We start from the raw sequence: 24,355 nt of genomic DNA on the forward strand, positions 1-24,355 counted from the left end.
ATTTCACTATATGTCCGAACCCGATCTTAAACCCAGTTGCAATGTCTACATTTCTACTTTTGTGGTAAAATGAAACGGGTTTGTTAGGTTCGTATTTTAGACTTAACGACCCAAATAACTCATTTTCCCATGAAGCCTTGCGAACTTTACGTCGTTGTGCGTCAACTCCCCAGTCCCCCCTCCCCCTCCCCATCATCACTGCTCTACAGAGGAAGAAAGGGGGAGACGGGTAACCTACAGTGAACGTTGTAAGTGTAGTTTTTATTTATATAGTATATTAAAATACACAGACACAGCTTAAATATCTGCCGGCGTGGCTGCTAATAACGTCCGACCTAGCCCCGGCTTTAGTTCAAATAAATATGAGCGGCAGCGGGCGGCCCAGGACCAGCTCATTCGCTGAGCCTCCCGGAGGTCCCGGATCTGCTGCGGCCGGTGCCGGATCAGGGGTAGCCGGCGGAAGCTCGACAGGAAAGTCCGGGGGTTCACAAGCCAGTGGAAGCAGCTCGACTGGCTTTGGGAATTTGAAGCTACCCAGTAAGTATTATGTTATATTTTTACCACGTGCCCAGTTTACACGTTAAGACGAAGACTTGGACTGTTGGTTATTTTTTTAAAGAAACGTGTCGGGAATTATTTAATGCGGTGGAGCTAAATCTGTTAGCAGGTTAGCTTTGTAGCCAACGCTAGCTATGTTTTTCATTAAAGGAGCCTTGCGATCGAGGGCTTTTATCGACTTGCTAACATTGTAGTTAGCTATGAAGGGAAGCTTAGAACTAAGCCGCTGATATTTCGACTTTAACTAACGTCATGTCATATTTTTAATAAAGATCAGTGGTTATTAGTGCATTGTAACCCAACAATAGCGTTGTTTTAAGCATACACGCTAATATATTGGTCATTAATATCAGATATAATAGTTAGCGGTCTTGCTAACATATTGAAAACCATCTTATATAGGTTATTAATCGTTGTTCTCGGTTGTGTCTTATCTTGTGCTGATGTTTTGCCCCACACCGGTAACGAGTAAGCTGATACCTTTTGTGGTAACTTGAATTCATGGAGATAATCGTCAGCGAAAATCTCTCAATACTGTTCAATCAACTGTTACGTTTGCTCATTAACCAGCAAATATTGACCCTATCCTATCTAAGTGCTCCTTCTGGATGCCTACACTTTAGCAAACAGGGGCTCATCTATGCATGGATTTAGACTGTTACTTTAGAAAAATAACCCCACTTCAGGTCATCTTTAAAATCTTCTGTCTTAGTGTGGGGTATATTAACTGTGTACTTTTTTGCTGGGAGTTGGAACATAGTCACTGTCTTCACCATTTTGCCAACATTTCTGGTGCTCTGGACATCCTGGTTTGCCAGCAGGACTTCCTTCCAGGTAGTCATCCAGGTGTGATGACAGGAACTTGGAAAATGCTCATGTTGCAGTTGGCTGAAACCAAAGTGTGCATAAAATGAAAGCGGCAGAAAAGAATAACATCACATCTCATGTGTTAAATTTTGAGTTTAAGCAGTTACCTATAATTACAGCAGATGAAACGGAAGGAGGGCAAAGAAAAATTTCCTTATCTTCATCCATTTAACAATGAGCACAACTGTGGATAACTTCTTCTTTTGCGTCCCTTGCCTTCTTATTTTCCACAGTTTAATGAATTTCCCCTCAGGGGTTTTTCCTGGCTCACGTTGGCCCTTTGGGGGTGGGAGACTGAATACACACAAACACGACTGGTCTGCCTATAGTTAAGAAACTTATAAATGTTCCTAATACTTTTAAGCATTTTATTATCATACATAGATTTAAGATTGACTTAATTAAACTCCCATTTTAAAAATAAGACATTATGACTATTGCAAAAAACAATAATCATGATTGTTTTGTTCAATAATTCTGATCTCGGTAACACAAGTATTCATAAACTTTGCAAACATGTGGTAGCTAAATCTTTTTCCTAAACTCGAATTATAGCTTTGTTCAAATGAAGAAAATATAATCAAGGGAGAAAAGGTGGTGAACATAGTGAAAGATGCAGTGTCACCTGATCAAGAGTTAGACCCAGATTAGCATGGGTTTTTGACCATAAACCCCCGTCTTGCTAGTAAGCAGCCTCAATGGAGTTAGTGAAAGTCCCAGGCAGCAGCAGGCTCACGGGAGAATGGGTGGCCAGGCAGTGAATGACGGAAAGTCGACAGCCAGTGAACGCCTTGGTTGCACGCCACCAAAAGCAGACCGGATGATAGAGCCTGTGAGGTCCAGACACAAAGACCGTTACCATTAAAGTTTCTTCGTAGGTTCACCCATGTGGATTTTACAGCTTTTACTTCTAGATGCTCATCAAAGGCTGTCTTTATATGATCTTGGCTAAGACTTGGAGAGACAAGTGAAAACACACTGTACTAAAAGAAAGGGTTTTGTCTGTAATGCAAGATAAAGCAAAAATGAATTTTAACAAGTAATAATTTACCAAGATGTTCATTATCATGAACATCTTGTTTTCATAACTGCTGGAAGTTAATATTGTAATCACTACCTGGACCTCATAGAAACCCAACCCAGTGTAATGTTTAAACTACATGGACTCTAAGCTCGCTCGCCATCTCCATGTTTTTGTCTTTCATCCAAACTTAACCCTGGCTCAGTTCACACCTAAACATGGTGTGGATAACCAAGAAAACTCCAGGCTAATTGTTAATCTAAAACGGAGGGGGGGAAAACAGATTTTCCTTAAGTAGTAATTTAGAAGCATAATGTAATTTACTATTGTTAGATAACTTTTCATTTTCCAAATCTGAATTGTAGTTTCTCAGAAAGATTTCTTAAAATAAGCTGTCAGAAAGTAAATATGTGCCACTTGCTGTATTGTTTAATAAAGGGGATCACTGAGCATGTTATCAGGGAGAGGCAGATCATCAGTTTCACAAATTTGGGGAACGTAGAGGGTGGGTATCTGACCTTGGAGAGAAGAGCAGGAAAGCAGAAGAGCGTTTTTTGACGCTCTGCAACTGATCCAGATGCTTTTTTTTTTACAGACCTTACATCCAGTTTACAGTCATTTGATCAACGTCTTTTGTTTTTTAGTCCAGCAGTCAGGGAACGTTTGCTCTCGATTAGTAAGGAGCATTAACAGACTGCAGTTATATCACTGCTTATAACCCCTTTTCAGTTGTATAACCTTAAAAATGTCAATCAGAAGCACTAATTGACCACTGAAAAACACTTTGTGATCACTGATGCCAGAGGTAACAGAGCCCAGCTGCAACTGAAGGGAAAAAACTAAAATGTGTGAAATTAATTAGATCTAATCTAAACACAAATGGACAAAGACGTGATCAAATAAATAAGAACACCAAACTGATCGAGGACTCAGTACCAGTTTTCATCACACGCACAGCCCTTTTTATTAGTGTAACAGTAACATTTTTGTTCATACAAAAAAAGCCTAATGCCTAAGGTAGAATCACTGTTTTCTATTTGTGTCTGTTGCTAATGTTGAATTCTTAGTTGGACAAGAACCTCAAACTATACCTCTCTGTTATAAAGTGCCTGTTTTTTAGAATAATTGAGCTATTTTCCCCGAACATTCTCTCTCTCACATACACACACGTCCATAATTAGTGATATAACATACTGTCAGGAGAGGAAGTGGAATGATGTCAGTCCAGCCACACCAACCTCATTAAGCAAACTGGTATCATCAAGACATGACAAATCCACATTAACAACATTGTTCATCTGTGATATTATGAAGTTCAGTGTTTCAGCAGCTCTGAGTCAGCACTGAACTCCACAGCATCTCTGGGTGTAACCCATTGCTCATGGTTTCCACCCAGTGTGGTATACAGACTTCAAATATAGCAGTAATAGAGCTCTGTGTAAGGTTATTACTGAGCACTGGCAGATACTATTTGAGTATCTTTTTCCATTTACAATACTATACACATACCTTGACTACATTTATCTGATCAGATGGAGAATACTGATCTAATAGTATTTTTCTATGTGGAAGAGAAGGAATTATGCTTGTGTACGACCTCAGGTTCAACATAAACAGCATTCTTTGTAAATTAAAGTGCTACAAATCAATAGATCCAAAAGTATAATTTTACTTGATTTGTTTTGGTGGAATAATAAAGGATGATATCAATCAGTAAAAATTAAGTGGCTTTTTTGGCATTATTCATGTAGTTTATTTTCTCCTAAAACAAAAAAGGACTCTGCGACCGAACATAACGAGTGAGAGAGAAGTTAAAGCATCAGCTCATCTGAGCTTTTCAGCCGCGTTGACCACAAGTTGCAGTTTAGTGGGAAAAAAAGGCTCAAGCATAAAACAGAAATCTGGAGCTGGTACTGGTGTTACACACCTTTGAAGTGCTGCTGTGGTGAAGTAAACAGAACATTGTTATATATATTATTACAGTACTCTGTTTTTGGTAACCATTGTCCTTGATGTAAATATGTAAAAAATGTGTATGTTTCTGTTCTATGTCTTGTGTACTGTTTGTTTGTATATGTGTATTTCTTGCTGCTGTTACACCCAAATTTCCCCTTGTCGGACAATTAATGCTGGGCATACACTGTGCGATTTTTGGCTCATTTTGAGCCGATTTTCCAGTCGTGTGACCGTTTTGGTGATTGGCCCGAGTTTCGCCTTCATCGTGTGTCGTGCATCGTGTAGTATACGTGGGGTAAGGGGAGCGATTAACACCTCACGACCAGCTCCCAATCATCAATCGCTTGGTCATAAGAAAATCAAACCTGTTTGAAATCCTGTCGGCCGTCGTAAGGGTGTCACCAAAGCCTCTCACACTGCGCACACGCAAACACAGAAATGGAAGTGAAAAGACGGAGCAGCACGGCAGTGCAGCGTGTGATCTGGACACAAGCGATGGAGGCACAACTTGTAGAACTTTGGCAAGCTCATCCGAGCCTTTTTGACCACAACAACCGTGAAAATAGTTGGATTTACATTGCTGCTCAATCACAGCTGCCTGATCAATGTTTTTCATTAGCAATTTAGCAAAGTTGATGGTGGTGGTGTGCGCGTCTGTGTGAGTGAAAGACAGAGAGGGAGAGCAAGCGACAGATTTTCTGTTATAACCTTCATTTTATGGACGCACAGTGTGAGCACTCAGGTCAAATCAGAGCATCGGGTCGTATAGTGTGAGACTCTGCATCGTGACCTACGAACTTCTAACTAGGGCTGCTCGATTATGGCAAAAATGATAATCACGATTATTTTCACTGAAATTGAGATCACGATTATTTGACGATATTTATTTCGTCCGCCAGAGCTTATATATATTTTTTTTACATGCTGTAGTGCCATTTGTCGGAGCATTTCACGTTGCTATACATCAATACAACTGTTATAGCCCATATTTTTAAAATGTGTATGTATTAAGTCCATAGTAACTACATTAATTGCAAAAAAGTGCAATAAACTACAAAAAAAATTGAAAATCGTTTTTGTTTTGTTTTTTTACATATATTTCTACTTGGAGAAATTTAAGAGGTTTATCCCTCAAAACTTTAAATACAAAAAAGTTGCAAAAAATAGTTTACAACAACAGGAAATTTATTTTGAGTGTCTTCATAGTTTTATTTTTGGAGATACAGCAATTTTTATATACTGCAGGAAAAACAAAAAAACAATCCTATGATGCAAATTTGCAAAGAATGTGCATGTGCATCAAAATAAACTATTTCCAGCAGTGCAATTCGAGTTCTAAGGCCTACAAGTAAAAAAACTACATTTTCCGCGAAAATGACGTCACTTGCGATAGTTCGCGTTGACGTCTTTTTCAATGTGGGAAGTGTTATGAACAGCTGATCGGATCGGCAAAGCGTGTTTCTGGAATATTATGTTTTTGTTCCTGCAAGCGCTTTTTATGCAATTTTTGCAAAGCTATATGTGGAAGGAAACCGTGACCTAGGACAAGCTGATGGCATAAGATGTAACTCCTCTGGTTTCATATGGAAAAAAATTTATTGTGGTAGCTTAGCGGTTCAGGTTCTACAGGGATTTAAAAATAGTTATACAAAACGAGCATGCTGCTCTGACCGGCTTTAAAGGGTTAAGAATAACAATGTATTGAATAATGACTTTAAAAAATAATATAAAATAGTGTGCAAATACTGATAACAGTGCAAGTGTTTGCAATATAAGAAATAAATAAAAAATGTGAACTTTGCAGTGTTGCTCTGTGGTGCAGCTACGACACCATAGCAAAGTTTACACACTGTGTCTACTTGATCCACATCTGACTCCGCGAACCCATAATGTTTCCACACCACTGAAGTTTTTTTTCTTTACCTTTCTTTTCAACCAACGGCAGTCACTCTCCTCTCCAAATAACTTCTGCTTAGCTTTCTGAGCTTCCCTCGGGTCCTCTTAATTGTTGTGACGCGTGTTCGAAATGCAGAGCAGTGCGCTTGATTTGCCACACGGAGCAGCGCGAGAGTAAAGCATGAGGGAGGGGCTAATAATCGGCTCAGTCATTTTTAATGATCGTTGAAAGCCCAGATCGTAATCGTGATTAAAATTCGATTAATTGAGCAGCCCTACTTCTAACCCCTGCGAGTCAATCGTGCAGTTTGAGCAGAAGCTGAATAACGCGACTGAAAAAATCGCACAGTGTATGCCCAGCTTAAAGGATTATTCTTACTCAACATTCTGGAATTTGCTATAAGAATAAGTATCGGACTGATATCTGATCTATCAGAAATGGGAAATGGAGAGAAGCATTTCTGGCTGTGCCACATTCAGTTTGAAAGCCGTCATGGTTGTACTGTGTAGTTTTGTGACGAGTAAAATCTGTACTGTATATAGTATGATTAGCATCGTTCAGGAAAATGAAAGATGAATGGATTAAAGGGACCAGTAGCTTTGGTGCAATTTCTTTCTGCCACTTACACGCTTATGGAGAGTGCTAATAAACTACTAATGATCAAGTAGTAGCAACCACAAATTATTTTATCAAGTTAAGTGTGTGCTTGAGCTTTTTTACACTTACAAACAAGCTCAAAGGTAATTGCTTATTAAGTGGGGGTGTGATCAGAGTCACTTTGCTCGTCCGTTTGCTCTTATTAGAAACCAAAGCCCTTCACTGGCAGAGGAGCAGACTGCTCATCTTTGTATTCATTATTCAAGACCCTATCATGCCACAGCTGCTCCATATTTAATGTGCTCCCCTGTGACTTAACTTTTTCTTTCTTTCGTTTTTTTAAGGGTGTAAAAATGATGCTAAAATAAAACACAAAGGGGCAATGTAATGTGCAGCTGTACAGCAGTGTGCAGACACCACACCGCGACTGATCTCAAAGCTGAATATTTCCTGCTGACTCGAGGGTAGAGATCAGATCTAGGCCAATCATGTGGATATGCTGCTGGCTTCTATTTACTGTTAACCTTGAAAAAGTTTTGACTGGAAACTTTAGAAATGGGCAAGTATAATTTTTGCCTTTGGTCAGCACTGATCATTCGGAGGTGGTAATCTATCTGACTAAATAATTGTTGTCTAAGCATGTGCTGGAAGGGCAGCTGATGAAGCCAAATCACTTAGGCTAGTCGGGAGAAATAAAATGTTTCATTGTCTGATTCCATTTTGTAACTCAAAGACATAGCAGAGATCAGGAGGGGTCCTGTTGAGACAGGCGAAGTGAGCAAGCCCAGGAAATGGAAGCACCTCTGGGTGTGCTACTGTCCATGCAATGTTATCACAGGCTCTGACAAGCCTTTTGGCAATGGGCTTCTTCTCTGCTCTTCATCCCCTCCCAGTGTCATTGCTTCTGGTGCCCATTTGTCAGATAATTCTTGAACCAACACTTGCACAGTCATAAAACTCTGAGCAGCTACTTGACCCTAACTAGAAGTGTCAGATACTGTTGGGTCTTAAGCTTCTCACTTTGCCTGATTTCCACAAGGTCGAACATTAGCCTGACAGTATCACTGCTCAACCGGTTGGGAACACATACAGTCCAGTTTGATCTAAAGTGGGAAGGTCTAGTAAACCATAACCTTAATAGCCTTAATAATTTTAATGTACAAAGGTAAGCATTCATATTTAATAACTATCCATTAGTAGGACTCATTATGAATGGACTGCAATGTCTTAAAATAAATACAATATGCCACATCTGTACCTGCAGACATCCTTTAGTACAGGAACCCCTGGGCCATGGACCAGTACCGGTCCGTGAGTCGTTTGGTAACGGGCTGCCAGAGTTGAGGCTCTGGTGTGAAATTTATGGTTTACACAGTTTTTATTGTTAACGCGGTTTCCCTGGGTCTTTTCCCGTGTTGTAGTTGTGTATCTTATTTTGAAAGAAATATTTAAGCATTACCATAGCGACCAGAGAGCATTAAAGGGCAGACAGGAGGCTGTTACTCTCTATGTTGTTAGCGCATTTCAGGAGGACGCTGCTAATAAAGTTACACAATTACACGGTGAATTCACTTTTTTTTTTAATCATATTTGCAAAATACCACAGTTTTTTGTCTTGGTCGTATCATTTTATTTTGTTGTATTTATCTGCGACACTTTAAAGGCCGGTCTGTGAAAATATTGTCTGAAATTAAACCGGCCCATGGTGCAAAAAAGGTTCTCTATTTCTTTATTTACTTTTTATTTTAAATTGCATTACATTTGAAGTTAAATTTAGTAACTGCATGATGTTGAAGTTTATTAATAATTGTATTAAATAATCAAGACTATATATTTTGCTAAGATCAAGCCCATGCTGTTTTATTTTCTTTGGAAACTATTCTGCTATTTTTTTTTTCTCCAAGAGTCTCACAGCCCCACACAGGTTTTACCAATCTAATGGCAGATTTGCAAGCTCTTCTGTTTATTTATTTCAGTGGTTTAAAGGTGGTTGGAAAAAACCTGTTGATGCATTAAATTCTACTAGACGATGGTAATGTGCTTTTACGCACGCACGCACGCACACACACACACACACACACACACACACACACACACAAAGAGTTGCATAAACTGTGATTTTTGCCATGTTGTTTTATCCTCATTAATTTTGCTTTTCTGTCAGACATATGCCTGTTATTTAAATATGGTATCGATCGAATTGAATCTGCAAAGCTGAAACTGTGATTGATACTTCCATATTCGGTTTGGTGCACAGTTCCCAACCTGACTGTTCTGCTTTAGCCAGGTTGTGTAGCTAAAGCAGCAGCTACAGGGAATTACTACAGGGAATTAATTATATTGGTTAATGTAGTCAGTAATTGGTAAATTTGGCTTTTAGCTGTAATATTTTTTTGGAAAACCTTTTTTGGCCTCAGGTTTCAGGTATTTGTAACAAGAAGGGATTAATCATTGATAGCAGTGTTGAATAAATAGATCATTTTAATGCATGGGTCCAGTATGAAAGACGTTTAGGCTGATTTTCCTCAAGAAAGCAAGGGCAAAGTGTTGTGAGAAGAAGTTCATTATCAGTCTGGATTGTGCCTGAGGAGCTTTTACTTTTACATCATTTTTGATCTAATTTCAGTAGTATTATTTAAGTGCTAAGATGTGTAACTGTCAGGTAAAGCCAAATGTTTTTTAATAATTTCAGGATCTCTAACAAGTTTTTTTTTTTTCCTCTTTCTGTCATCCACAGGAGACAGTGGCAAAGTGACGACGGTGGTAGCCACACCCGGTCAGGGCCCTGATCGCCCACAGGAAGTGTCCTACACAGACATAAAGGTTATAGGAAATGGCTCGTTTGGAGTGGTCTACCAGGCTCGCCTCATCGACACCCAGGAGATGGTGGCAATTAAGAAAGTTCTCCAAGACAAGAGATTTAAGGTATGCTTAGACAGGCTTACCTGGACAGATAATTACAGTGAAGTAAATGCTAGTTTTTCACCTTGTGCAGTTCACTCACTTTTCCTTCGTCTCTCTTTTCCTCTTGCAGAATAGGGAGCTGCAAATTATGAGAAAATTGGACCACTGCAACATTGTCAGGCTACGTTACTTCTTCTACTCCAGTGGAGAGAAGGTGTGTTTGCACTGACCTGACATTTTACGTTGTATATTGTAGAAACTTAGCAGATGGAGCACTGTACTTCCACTCCCTGGCATTTAATCTTCCATGCATCAGTGATGATTCACAGACATGTTTTGGACAAGCCGATCTTGGTCTTTGTTGTACAATGAATAGTTGAATACTTGGAGTTGATGGGGTCCAAGCTCTTTATTTGAATCGCTCAGATTATTGTGGTTTTAAAGAGAAATCACAGACTATGCTTGGCACACTTTTTAAATCTCTGAAGACTTGAGCAAATAATACTTGAGCAGATGACTTTGTGACACACTGACTAGTGAATTAATCTTCTGATGCTGTGGGAACAAATGTTTCAGTCCCTGAATTCCTCAGATCTGGATGCTTAAGCGATATTCTGTTCTTTTAGTTTTTCGCCAAATCTAGTGTAGAGTCACCATATGACTCAGTCTGCCTCTATCATGTCAAATCTGAAAGTAAAAAAGTTAATAAATTAGCTCTTTGCTGGTGTTATTTCAGCATTTATAGTTTAATTTACTTTAGAAATATTTACAGCAGCAAAGCAGTAAACTGTGATCACACTCATAATTGCGCATTGGTTTTAGCATTTAAGTCAGCATCCCTCATTGGCCCTCCTCAGGCACACTGAGTGCTGCAGGTACCACTGCTACAAAGAAAGAATTTAAAGTTGTTCCACAGTAACTAGCAGCTTTGACAGCATACAGATGGCTCTTATTTTAACCTCTTTTTAATTCATTGGCTTTGTGGCTACTTGCAACAATCCAGTGCTGGATGGTAGCAGCTGAAAAAGATTCTCCCATGTTGAAGCTTGTTGAACAGGTGGTTTGTGGGACTCTTATTGACTTTTTAGTGTCTAAGGTTTTGATTGTGACCACAGGGATTAGTGCTACTGCTTTTTCTTTTTTGTGGTGACTGCAGCTTCAGGTCAAAGTATGAAAGCGTTGTTGTCCATACTGCTGTATATTTTTTCCAGAAGACCAGAGGCAGAATCTCCTAAAAGTCTTTATTCCCTCTGAGATACATTTTACAATCCACCTGCATCTATTTTTAGCCACAAATGCAAGTGACATTCTCACACTGTTGAGTCAACAACCAGCATTGTCTTCATGCTGTGTTTGCAGTCCCACTAACAAGAGCCTCTATATTTTTGTAGCCTCATATACTGCTTTTAATTTGAAAATAGCAGGAAAATATTGCTCGTTGCTCAAGGTAGCTTTCGTCAGGTTGTTTCACAGGTAAACTTAACTGTGGTTGGTGGAAACACTGTCATTGGGACAATGACGGTCAATCACTTTGTCCGACATACTTATTACTAGCCCCGGGCCATTGGCTGTATTGACTTCTGCTGAAGTGTATCCCCACTGTCTGGTTGTATCAGCTATATCTTTCTTTCTTTCTTTTTTTTTACACCCCATGCACAATACACTGTTTCATTACATTCATTTGATCTGGTTTCACTTTTGGGACTCGATTTGAAGTGGTTAAGATTCATTTTCCTCCAGTAATCACACAATCCTCTTTGCTTTTGTTCCTCTTTACCAGAAAGATGAGGTGTATTTGAATCTGGTGCTGGATTACGTCCCCGAGACGGTGTACAGGGTGGCTCGCCACTTCAATAAGGCCAAGACCACCATCCCCATCATCTATGTTAAGGTGGGTAGAAACACACACACACACACACACACACACACACACACACTGCTGCTCACGTGAGCATTTCCCGGTCACTGCTATCACCATGTCACTGTATGCATTGAAAAGTGAGTGGTTTATTTATTACTGCCATGTTTAAATCTTGTATATTTCATTTATTAAAAAGGACATTATAACCATAAAGACATATTGTGAGGTCTGTTTGTGAACGCAGACACAGACCACTCTGTTTATCTTCAAACAGAGTTTTTAACTGAGTATCGTTCTCAACCAAGTTGAAGTTTGTAAATGAGGGGATGTTAGAGTTTCAAATTGATACCATGGATGCATCTATTAAAAATCTCTGACAAGTATAAATCCTGGTGACCTTGAATTCAAGGCCAGTGGTAAAGTTTTCTGAAAATCTTGTGAACACGAGAATGAGGGGACGTACGTTTTTCAAAATCTCAGACAAATTAGAATCCTGGCGAACTTGAGGTCAAGGTCAAAGGTCAAAGTTTCTGAAAATCATTAAGGATTAAGGTTTTTTAAATTTAAGCCATTAGTGCACCTACTGGGACGCTCTTGGAAGCTTTAAAAAAATCTGTTGGAAACTGGGAGTAAATTTTAGTTCAGTAATTGCTTGTGGATGTAATAAAAACAGGCAGCTCACCGTTTCAGGATTATGAAAGCAGAAAAGAGGAAGGATGTCCCAAGGGAAGTGATTTTAGAATTAGAATTAGAATTAGAATTCAACTTTATTGTCATTGCACATGCACAGGTACAGGGCAACGAAATGCAGTTTGCATCCATCCAGAAGATTTGTTTGCAGTCTTCTTGGCTGTCTGTTTCGGGTGCTCAGTTTGGAGAGTGTTTGCGTGCTTACTGTGTGCGAAGCAGCAGAGGACATTATAGCTGTCTCATGGCCCATTTCCCTACCTCAGCCTCCTGCTCCCCTGTGCCTTTGAGATGCATACTGATCTCTGTCACTCTTTCTTTTTTTTTTCTCTAACCGTCTGTCACCATATGCAGGGTCTTCTCCCCCCTCCATGTCTCCCTTGGTGTCATGTTCGCCATTTCATCTCCTCTTACCTCTCTCTGCCCCCCTTTTAACTATCATCTCTTATCCCTCAGTCATCTTGTCTGCAGTATTTTATAATCTGGCCAGCCTGCTGTCAGTGCATCATGTGGGCAATAATGATGATAATGGAGATGATGACGAATTAAGATGCTTACTGTCTGTGTGTCACAGGCACATTTAATGGGCACACACTTAACTGTGTGGTGAATTTCTCATTCCATAACAACATCATCGACCTCGGGTGTGTAGGCAGATGCCAAATAGGAGCTGGCCGTAGATCTTCAGGGAGTATTTTTCACCCTTGTGTTATTTTGGTATAGAAGCACAACACCACAGGCTGCATGAGACAAACGAACAGCTGCTTCTTTCGACAAACCCCTTTACATTGTGCCCAAAAACAGAATTGGGGCACATGTTGATGTGACTAACATATGGTGAACATCTATACAGAATCAGCTGTGCCTACAGATTAAATCATCCATTTTAGTAAAAGTTTAACAACATTTAATTTGCAGCACAATACACGCTGCCCGGTCTCAGGGCACAACGTAGAATGCTGATGAGAAAGTGATCTATTTGTTTGGACACAATCTGTCCAGGTTTCTTTTTTTCCCAACAGTCAGCACAATTGTCAGACTAATGGGAAGTATGTTTCCTGTCTGAAGCACGCTTGTCATCCACACTCATCAGCACAGATTTCTCTCCATGGCAACCAAGAAAACAAGCTTTGAACAAAGTGGCAACTGTCGTGTTTTAAACCAAACAATGAGCTCTTTCTGAATCTGAGTAGTTTTTAAATGCATATAAACCTAACAAGCTGGTTAGCTATTGGTAATTAGTAACTTATTTAAAACAACACAATTGACGCATAAGCTTCTGCTCGTTGTAGGAAGTGAACTATGGTCTCTGGTGGAAGCGACACCATCACTAACACCATGTGGACTTTTTCACCCTTTAAATGTGGAAAGTAGGGCTGCCACAAACGATTATTTTGATAGTCGACTAGTCACCGATTATTTTTGCGATTAGTCGACTAATCAGATCATGCATCCATTGGACGTAAAACATACAGCTTATTGCACCAGCAGCATCTGCTCTTATATAACTATCATTAGCTTACAGCTTTAAGTGTTTACTGTATGTGCTAACTAAAAATAAAGACAAGATGATAGTTTATTAAATTTTAATGAAATTTGCAGATTGTTTCGGTGAAGTAAACTCCTTGCTATCTAAAATATAACGGGACACCGGAGTATATTCTCGAGCATCTCACACTTCTGACAATCAGCTGTGTAAAAACTATAACTTTAATCTCAGCCAAACCAATTTACTCAGGAACAAATAAAATACTGAAAAAAGCCAAACAATAACATTTTGAAGTTATCTAAGTGACTTATATATATTTAACCTGAGTAGCGAAAGACAGCAGTGGGTTTGAAAACGATTTGCCGGGAGTCCGGGGTTCTTACGGGCTCTAGTGAGCCTTGCCCCCGGCTAGCTATCGAGCTAGTGGGTAACAGACGTCTCCGAAAACGCCTCCTCTGCACCCTGGTGACATATCCCTACTCCAAGGCCCTGCATGTGTGGGTGGTTGTGGTGGAGCGGGAAGAGGGAGGCAGCTGGAGAGTAGGGGTATGTCACCAGGGTGCAGAGGAGGCTACACCACTCCCCCCCCCCCCCCCTCCCCCTCAGTCCCCTTCTGGCTGCCTCTGCCTCAATTTTATCCCACAACTTAGACATTCACATTACTCACACTCTCATTACACATACATATAGGATCTTGGGGCACGATACACGGAGTCCAAATTACCATCAGGGTGTACACCTCACCCCTGGCGTCGTTGCCCACCTCTCAATTTTAAATACACTTAGACATTGAGGGCTAGCAGGAGGGACTATGCGCTTACCTGCTGCTCTCTGGCAGGTAGCTCCATGCCCTCCTGGGTTTTAAATGCACCTTAGAACACACATGCATCAACACTACAATGAGCGGGTGGAGGGAGGTTTGGAGTCTTCTCTCACCCCCATTCTCTGCGGCCTGCGGGGGGGGCTAGGAGGAGGAGTTGGCCGTCCGACTGCGGTCTGGAGTGTGGGGCCTCCCTGCTGCTGCAGAGTCGGGGTGGTCTGCCTCTCCCCACCGCAGGGAAAAGGGTAACACCACCTGGGTCTGGGTGCAGTTCCCCCCTCCAGGGGCAAGGGTACCTAGACCCGGTTCGTAGAGTACGCTTGGGGAGTGTGATCGTGTGTACAGTGTCTCTTTATGTCTGTCTCCACGTTGGTTGAGTGTGGAGTAAGTGCATATGAGAGCATGAGGATGGGAATGGATGTTTGTATATGTGTGTGCCTGTATGTCTGTGTCTATATGTCAGGTTGGGTATCAGACGCCACCTCTCTGGGGACATCTCAGGCCCTCCAAGGTTTGGAGGCCTATCTCCACCCACCACCACTTCCCCTGCCAGTGGCGGACTCCCTCAGGTGTCGGTGCGTTGGTGGTTCTTTGTGTCTGGGGGTGGGCGTCCGGGTACACACCGGCTCACTCCTTGGCGGCCGCTTATCGGGGCCTGGAGCCTGGGGCTCGCTCGGGCCACTTCGGAGGTGGGGTGCCCCCGGCCTCTCGGCCTGGGGCTCAGTCACTCAGGCACAGCTGGCTGCCGCCGGAGCTCACGGGCGCGTCACTGCAACTCCCCCTGGCTTCTGCTCCGCGGCTGCTGAGTGAGCCCTCATCTGGGACTCTCCTCAGCTCTTTCTGGGACAGTGGCGCGGCTGCCCCTCTGTTGGTCTTCCATGGTCTCTTGTGTTCTGGGGGCCTCTGGATGTCTGGAGTTTTGATCTCCTCCATACCTGCTTCATACCCTGGAGGACGGGGCTGTGGCTCCCCACACTCCCTAGCAGATCGTTACATGGAGAAACCTTTGGAATGCAAGCATGCTGATCCACACAGGTATGCACACGGGTGTACACACGGGTATTCACAGACGCGGACTACAGCTTTCTTGGCTGCTGCCTCAAAGCACATTGTGCGCTGTCTATCTTGCGTGCTGCACAATATCGTTTATTACTTAGTATCTACTGATATCTACTGCTAGCTAGTTTATTGTGATGGTGCTGTTTTTTTTTATTATGTTGCTCTTTGTTGTTTGCTTTCTCTTCTGTTTTTTTTTCTCCATACAGGTGACCCAGGTGTTTTTGTTTTTTTTTGTTTGTTTGTTTTTTTTTTCTTTCTTCCCCCCCTTCTCACCGTCTCTTCTCCCCTTTGGTTTTCTTTCTCTCCCTCTCTTTCTTTCATTCTTTCTCCCTGTCCTATCCACCAGTCATGTCTGTCCCATTTGTAGCAACTGAAAATAAAATAAATTCATAATTATAATAAAGGTCAATCAAATGGACCAATATGGCAAGGCCATGATGATCCACTTGGTAAAATAAATCCGCTTGGCATCTTTCTTGGCCTTAAGACAACAATTCTGATGGCTAAAGATCCAAACGGGACAAAAAAAAAAAAAAAGTTTATAGGAACAAATCCCCAGGAGGAGTTCGTTAAAGTAGGAAAAAAAAAAAGAAAATCATATATCACTACATTAACAGTCATGGCTATTTAGCAAGCTGCTATGAGACTGTGTTGGTTCATCTGCACCTTCGTTTTTGGCTCATTCTGATCCTTTTAAATGCAGAGTGTGCACTTAAAATTCCTCCAATTTTATAGCACGTTATTTATCTTCACCAAAGCCATTAAATTTGTGATACTGGGGCGTCCCGGCTTGTCAATCTTCAGTTTAGTATTTAAAAGAATGTATGCAGTGAAAATAATTGGCTGCTCTTAAAATGTCTAAAAAATTTGCTTTTCTCCAGATAGACAGGAATACTGTTTTCTCCTTTGTGGGATGAAATAACACGCCTATAATAAAACATGGAATTGCAGTGTAAGTTCACTGTGAGAGAAGCTAATAATTCTTTTCTTTTTTTGTCGTCAGTCCTGCAGCAACAACTTGTTAAACTGAAAACAATGAACTATTTATTGATTATTTTTATTCATCTATTGATTTTCTTCCACTTATTCGGTTCATATCTCATTTAATTTATTAAGTCATGCCTGTATTGTTTTTCTTTCAAACTTGTATATTGTCCTAAAAATAAATTGACTTGCATTTCATGTGATCTTAAAAAACATGAAAAATGAAAACGGTGCAGGAATCCTGATGGTGGCTTGTAGCTAGGACGTCTCCAGTGAGATATAAATGGCTTTTGTTCTTAAATTGCTCTTTTTTTTTTAGATTTGTTTGATTTTTGTCTGAGTTGTTAAACACTGTTGGGCATCGTGTCTCTGTCTCCTCCTCAGGTGTACATGTACCAGCTGTTCCGCAGCCTGGCCTATATCCATTCCCAGGGCGTGTGTCACAGAGACATAAAGCCTCAGAACCTCCTGGTGGACCCAGAATCGGCCATCCTCAAACTCTGTGACTTTGGCAGGTCAGTAACATTTCCCGCCTGCGGGCAGATCTGTCTGTCTGCATTTTTCATTTTTGCATTGTAGTGACCATTTCTGTCTCATTGTGGATATTTAGTTTGCTGTCTGTTTGTGTAGCGCTCTTCCTCGGGCTCCGCTTTCCCTGTGTGGATCACTCATGCCTTTTTTATGTCTGGGTCGCTTACATGATACTGTGAAAACAAACACACTGGCAAATCCAAGGTTCACACCGACTGCGAGTCTCATCCTGAACTGTCTGTTTTCTGAATCCTCCAGTGCAAAGCAACTAGTTCGAGGGGAGCCAAATGTTTCCTATATTTGCTCGCGGTACTATCGTGCCCCAGAGCTCATATTTGGTGCCACCGACTACACGTCCAATATTGACATCTGGTCAGCCGGCTGTGTGTTGGCCGAGCTGCTGCTGGGTCAGCCCATCTTCCCCGGAGACAGCGGTGTGGACCAGCTAGTAGAGATCATCAAGGTACAGTAAGAGTGCTGTAAACAGTGGTACAGCTGGGCAATACCACCGCCTCTTCTTCCTCTACCTCTTTGCCCCCCCCCCCCCCCCCTTTTTTTTTTTTTTTTTTTTTTGCACAAGTCGAGGAGCGTGTCAGGTTACATTTCACTGTGTGTTATACTTGTATAACTATGCATGTGACAAATGAAGAACCTTGAACCTTGTAATATTGTAAATGTAGGATTGTTTATAAAGGAACTGCATATTGAAGAAATATGGAGGAAAAAACTTGCTTGGTCGAGGTCAGGGCTGCACAACATTTTTTTTTTAACTTGGTCCTTCAAAAGCAGCTCTGTCTTAGAAAATGTTGAATTTAATCTGCACTTAAAGTAATGCTCTGCTACCTTTCATTTTGTTGTGTTTAACAAACTTAAATATTAGAAAACATCTCTGAATGAAGAAAATATAAATATGCACAGATGCACATTGTGAACAAACACAGAGCCGTATTCATGAATATGAAAAAACTCAGATAATGATCTTTTCTGTTATGACCTGTGACTCTTAAGTGCTTTTGGTTTAATACCACTCAACAAAGAAAAGACCAGGATCTTTTCCTATTAGTATTACTATTTATGCATACATTTTTGTATGCATGCCGTGTTTCAAAGCACTTTTAGGTGTGTTCACTCAGGGTTGAAGTATGAGTCCATTTTCCCACACTTAGCTATCTGGGCTTCCCGGGTAAGCTGTACAATTTATTTATTTTTCATCCACCTCAGACAACGACTGGATCAATTTACTAGCAAACAATTCCCTTCCCTTCTTGTGTTTTCATACCATTATTATATTGCTGTTGTCCCCTTAGACTCCCTCGTCTCACTGTTGGACAGGCCCCAACACATATTGAGATGGGTTTATTGTAATGTTTAAAATCATTAGGTGTGTACTCATATTTGATGATAGCTGGTATTAAATAGGCAAAAGACAGCCTGAGGGCTAGAACCAGTCCAAAAATGATCTCAATACAGCTTTGCAGCATCCTAAAAGGAAAGCAAAACAATCCATCAATAATTAATAAGAGGCAATATAATGCAAAGGAATCTCAAGGTTGTCTGCAAAGAGGCTGGACTGCCATTTAACTTAATACCAATGCAGTGTGTTTCATCTGTGATCTCTGAAGTAGTGCATATCAGACAGTTGCAAGATTCAGACTCATTTATATAATGTAATGCAAATAAATGTTAACATTTCACTCCTGTTTGGCAGGTTTTGGGGACGCCAACAAGGGAGCAGATCCGGGAGATGAACCCCAACTACACAGAGTTTAAGTTCCCACAGATCAAAGCACACCCTTGGACAAAGGTATGCTCCCATTACTGGACAATATTGACGTTGAGAGGTTTACCTCTCTGAATGCAGTTACTGTTGCTCTTTAGAGAAAACGTCACACTAAACTAATTTTAATGAATCCAAATTCATGCTAGCATTGATCATCGATACATTTTCTTTCTATCTCCTATCAGGTGTTTAAGCCTCGTACCCCACCGGAGGCCATTGCTCTCTGCTCTCGACTGCTGGAATACACGCCGGTGACCCGGCTGTCGCCACTGGAGGCATGTGCGCACGCCTTCTTCGATGAGCTGCGCCAGCCGAACACCCGCCTCCCCAGCGGGCGAGAACTTCCGCCCCTATTCAACTTCAGTCCCGTTGGTCAGCATGTCCTTTTTTTTTTTTTCTTCTTTCCTGCAGTCTGTTTCTTGCACAGATTATCAGCTGTTATTTATATTGTATCAGTATCATTAATCATGTTTTCTTTGCCCTGTTCTCTCAGAGCTGTCCATTCAGCCCCAGTTGAACTCCACACTCATTCCTCCTCACGCTCGTGCACAGACATCGCCTGCATCACACGGTACGTTATTAAATGGGCTTTAAAAAAAAAAAAAAAATATATATATATATATATATATATATATATATATATATATATATATATAATTTTTTTTTTTTTTTTTTTTTTTTTTTAAAGGCACTGGTGTCTGTAATTGTTAAAACTTGTGCTTCCTCTTTTCCCCTGCAGAGGGCAGTGTGTCAGACAGTACCGCCCAGCCCAGCTCAGCACCTAGCTCCATCAACAACAGCACCTGAGCATTCATCCCTCTGTCATATTTTCTGTTTTGTCTTCCCCATGTTCTTTTTACTTTCCTCTGCTCCTCTCCCTCTCAACCTTCCTCCTGGCTCCAAACCCTTACAATACAAGGAAAAGAAACTAGATACACCCACGTAAAAACTCAGCACTGCTATTTCCCCTGAATATTTAACCATTTTCAATAAAATGCTGCACCTGCAGCTGTGGGTTGAGGACATTTAGGTAGTTGTGCTTGGGCTTATTTATAGGATGCAGGCCCAAGTCCAGGTTGGCTGCTGTCTGACCTCTTAGGATGTTTAGGAGATGAGGAGGGGGCTTGTATATATTATGTGGATTATCTGTAATATAATCAACAGTTGGCTTTTATCCCTTTTTTTCTTTTTTAGTTCATTTTATTTGAATTTTATGTGTGGCCACAGTGCCATTGATTGGGATCCTGATTGGCTAGTTAGTGCATAAGGCCCGACTGGTAGACAATCATCCTTTGTGGGGTCAAAAATGCCACACTTATACTGTACAGCTAACTCTGTGGACTGTCTGTCGCTTTCCACTTAAGTTGTCAGTTCACAAAGGCCACTGGTGAACAGATTCACCAGAGGAATGATTTGAAACAAAAAAAATCTCCCAGCGAATACAGTGTTGGCTCAAGATTGTGCGTGTCATTTTAGATAAGAGGTGGTTTTAGATTTTTATTACAGAGAAGAGCTCCCCAGCCCGTGTTCACCGTTTGTTTTCGAGTATTAGCTCCAGCACTGCCTTTTACGTGAACGAGAGGGAGTTTTGTGCGAGCAGAGCGCACATCTTCAGTTTTTTCTGTATAAGCTCATGTCGTCATTTAAGCTGGAAACCAAGAGTTTCAATTTAATTCTCAAGTGAGTATTGCACATCTCTAAAAGGGAGTAGAGGGAAGCAAATGTTGGTGGGGGGCTCCGGCTACATCTCAGAGTAGCCTCGGTGCCTCGCCGTGTTTTGAATGATGTTGCTGTTCGTATCAGCCTGATTATGTTGAAGAATGCTGTTTTCGCCGCTCACACCATCACTAGCGCCGCTTATTGTTTGTGCTGGAGGATGACTGTGATTTCATTTTGTGTGTCGCCAGAGTGTTGAAACCATCTTCGCCCCTTCCCAAAGCAAGTCCGCCTGCAAAGCTCATATCATGTTCTCCGCGCCATGCGGTGATGGTCGGGAATGATTCACGCAGCTGGCAGTCCTCTGTGGGCGTGGCCAGTTTCCTCTCTTCCAACACGCATGTTCAGCCCATGTCGACCACGCTGTTTTACTTCCACTAATATCAGTAATAATCTGACCAGAAATTATGCTCGAACCCCTGAAATCCAACAGCTTTTGGAGCCTCCCCCCTTCCATCCCTCCTAGTCTTCATCCCTCTGGCTTCAGATTCCCCCTTTTCTTCTTTTTTTTTTTTTTCCCCTGCCCACTGCTAAACTTGTAAATATCAAGTACCTTTTATTTTATTTTGGGTTTTGTTTTTTTTTTTGTTATTATTGTTATTATATTGTTGTTCCTGTAATTTTTTTTTCTCCTCTAGTAGACCGGCGCAGCAGCGTCCGGGTGATTATCCTCAGTCGCAGTCTGTAAATACGATTTCATTTCAGTCCCTGGTTCACGAGGGGAAAACAGAACAAAACGTTTCATTTTTATTCTCTCTCCCTCCACTTCTCTCTTCAGAGCGGCCCCTTTTCCCCCATAAATGTTGTCATAACTGTTTTATTTATTGTGTTGTGGGTTTTTTTTTTTTTTTGATGGGTGGGTAAAATTGAGGGATTCTTTTTTGTTTTGTTTGCGTTTTTTTTTTTAATTCCACATTTTAGTCTAGCAATTTCACATGCAAAATAATTTCACATCCAAGATACTGTACTCGGATCCAGATGTTGGAGCGCGTTGTCCAATCCGTGGTCTCGTATGAATGCAGGTGCACTTGCTCGCCAACAGGTGGAACTCCAGTTTTCCATTAAACTTCAATGTGAAGGGAATGTTACAAGCCTCTGGATCTGTGGGGTCGTGGTGTTGGGAGGGAGCACGGGTCACTGTATGCGCGCGTGTGTGTGTGTGTCTGTGTGTGTGAGTCTGGAGGAAAGGGGGGAAATTAATTTGTCCATTGGCATTTATCATCTCCTTTGTCTGACTCACCTGTTTTTTCATTTCTCTGTGCGTCATGTGACTGTAACGGGCTTGGCCTGTTAGTACGCTGTGCATGCTTCACAGATGGTGAGTTTCTCGAGCACAGCAGCAGGGAATATATGTGTGTTTGTATGCGTGCTGGCAGACCATGGACATTATTACCTGTATTTTTTCCAAAATGAAAAACTGGCTATATGTGCTGTTTTAAGAAAAGCAGATGAGACGTAAATCTCCGGGCCTCGCTGTGGGGAGCCATCTTTGTTGCGGGTCGGGGTCTGTGTGCAGAAAAACCCCTCAGGATGGCGGCGCTGACCTGAGATTTTTTTTTTGTCGGATCGCTCGACCTCGCGGTACGAGCTTTGCTTTGACGGTAGAGACAAACTGCCCCCAGATCAGCGGCTTATTCAGAGGCAATTTATGCACACGCTACCAAGTTGAAAACCTTTAGTTGAGTTGTATATGGAGGATAGAGGACATACTGGCATTACTATACAGTTTACAATACTGTGAGATTTACTTAATAATTTAAAAAAAAAATGATTGTAAAAGTTCAACATTAACCACAATATTAACAGACATACAGGCTTTAAAGGGGAACTGTTGTCCAACTAAATATTTTCATTCTTTCATCATGCCACAATATACGCTTTATTTATCTTATCCCGATCCTTGGCTCAACCCCAAAGTTCATCCACTGTAGCTTCTCTCCCTTTAAAATCCTCCCATATTGGGTGAAATGACTAACCATTCATTTATGATACATAGTGATATGAACCTTGAAATCTGAGTCAAAATGCACTTTTGAAGTTTCTCCACTGTATTATATCAGTGCTTGAAGCTGGTTATAGAAAAGTCAGCAGGAAAAAAAACAAGATTTAGACTTAAGGGGTGTGTGTGTGTGTGTGTGTGTGTGTGTGTGTGTGTGTGTGTGTGTGTGTGTGTGTGTGTGTGTGTGTGTGTAAAAACTGGTTTGGCTAAAGTTTTTCAAGAATGTTTAACACAATGAATCACAGCCAGAAGGTGAGATTTGTAAGGCTCAGAACTGCTGAGGACCAAAGTTCAGTCCACCCAGGTGTACTTTGAAGGGCCTCTAATTTGAAAAATGTTGACAGTAGGAAATTAAGTAATTATTAAAAATAAATAAAAATCAGCTAATTCTGAGGTTCTTGGAAATATTTTTCAAATTTGTTTGATCTGCAATTAGACACCAGAACTTAAGAGGTCTTTAAAGTGTGTAAATTTTTTTTTTTTTTTTTGATAAACCGACTATTAAAGGCTGTTAAGTTCCAGGATGCTTTCTTTCCCGTATCTGAGGTTCAATGTGTTTTCAAAGTGTTCTTTAATGTTTTGTACAAGTTAAAAAAGCTTCCGTATTATTCAGTCCCATTATCTGAATGGCAATCTACAGTAAGCTCTGAGAGGGTGGTTTACTGATTTACTGCAGCTCAGTTACCAAACAGAGCTGAAGACTCAAAATACTAAATAATAACTGAAAATAAAAACTGAGAACAGAGACTCGCCAATAATAAACAATAAATCCAACTCAAAACGCTGGGACCAGTCAGTGACTGTGACAGCTTCAACAGGTTTGTCCTACAGTTAGGTAATTGTTATTTAACTTTAATACAGATGATGTGGATCTGAACTAAATGTAAGGCAGTACATATTTATGCATTTTGATGTGTAATTTTTATAAAGTTGCTCATCAGGTATGAGTCTCTGGATTTTGCTTTGTGTGAAACCTTTTTAATGAAAAGATTAATGAAATGAAGCTCTGCAGCAGAGTCAGTGTGGATCAGCGAACTCTGGAAAGGATCATTTGAATAATGAAGAAATCAGAACTGTTGTTATGGAAACCATGCTATCGCAAATGTCACTGAAAATGTTTTTGACCTTGACTGATGAAACCTGCTCCTCTGGCTGTATCACACGCATCAACGAGGGGTTTCTGGGATGGCTTTCTTTTACCTAGTTGGCCCTCTTTTGGCTTCTTGTTTCAAGATGACCTAGCATCACATTGAATTCAAGTCTCATTCGACTCTGTGACCTTAAGGACCTCAAACACGGCTGAATTTCTTCATGGAGTCTTAACAAGAGCCCACACTGCTGCCTCAGAGCGACTCAGACTTTTCAGTCAGACAAGTAAAAGATGGAGAGAATTTAATGAAGTCTCAGGTTGTCCTTTGTTCTTTTGTCTTACTCAGTGTTCACTAGAAAATATTTATAAGCACTTGGACAACCTTTGCTGCTCAGTACTAAACTTTCATGGTTTCCCTTAAGGCTGCCCCTCAGGTTCAGCTAACATTAATTCATACTTTGTCTTTGTACAGCCGTGCAAAGGCCTTGTTTGACTTTCAGGATGAAGTCTAATTGTCTGATAACTGATGAGGAAAGAGT

General features: G+C 41.0%; 1 protein-coding gene across 1 annotated transcript; it reads left to right on the plus strand.

Annotated features, from left to right (window-relative positions):
- Positions 1–152: 152 nt before the first annotated feature.
- On the plus strand, positions 153–21,810 carry gsk3ab (glycogen synthase kinase 3 alpha b). The gene is made up of 10 exons (XM_082550551.1): positions 153–537; positions 9,634–9,821; positions 9,931–10,014; positions 11,581–11,691; positions 17,085–17,215; positions 17,490–17,694; positions 18,940–19,035; positions 19,197–19,383; positions 19,505–19,582; positions 19,751–21,810. Exons 1-10 carry the CDS (start codon positions 363–365, stop codon positions 19,816–19,818), a joined length of 1,323 nt encoding a protein of 440 aa, XP_082406677.1. The 5' UTR covers positions 153–362; the 3' UTR covers positions 19,819–21,810.
- Positions 21,811–24,355: the final 2,545 nt, after the last annotated feature.

This window comes from Aulonocara stuartgranti (genome assembly GCF_965226115.1).
Source record: "Aulonocara stuartgranti genome assembly, chromosome: 11".
NCBI classification, from domain to species: Eukaryota; Metazoa; Chordata; class Actinopteri; order Cichliformes; family Cichlidae; genus Aulonocara; species Aulonocara stuartgranti.

Excerpts from the sequence above, each read along its gene's own strand:
- gsk3ab (XM_082550551.1), top strand. The coding sequence starts at position 363 with ATGAGCGGCAGCGGGCGGCCCAGGACCAGCTCATTCGCTGAGCCTCCC. Across the intron at positions 9,822-9,930 it reads TCCAAGACAAGAGATTTAAG|AATAGGGAGCTGCAAATTAT; the intron begins GTATGCTTAGAC and ends TTCCTCTTGCAG. Across the intron at positions 19,036-19,196 it reads AAGCACACCCTTGGACAAAG|GTGTTTAAGCCTCGTACCCC; the intron begins GTATGCTCCCAT and ends ATCTCCTATCAG.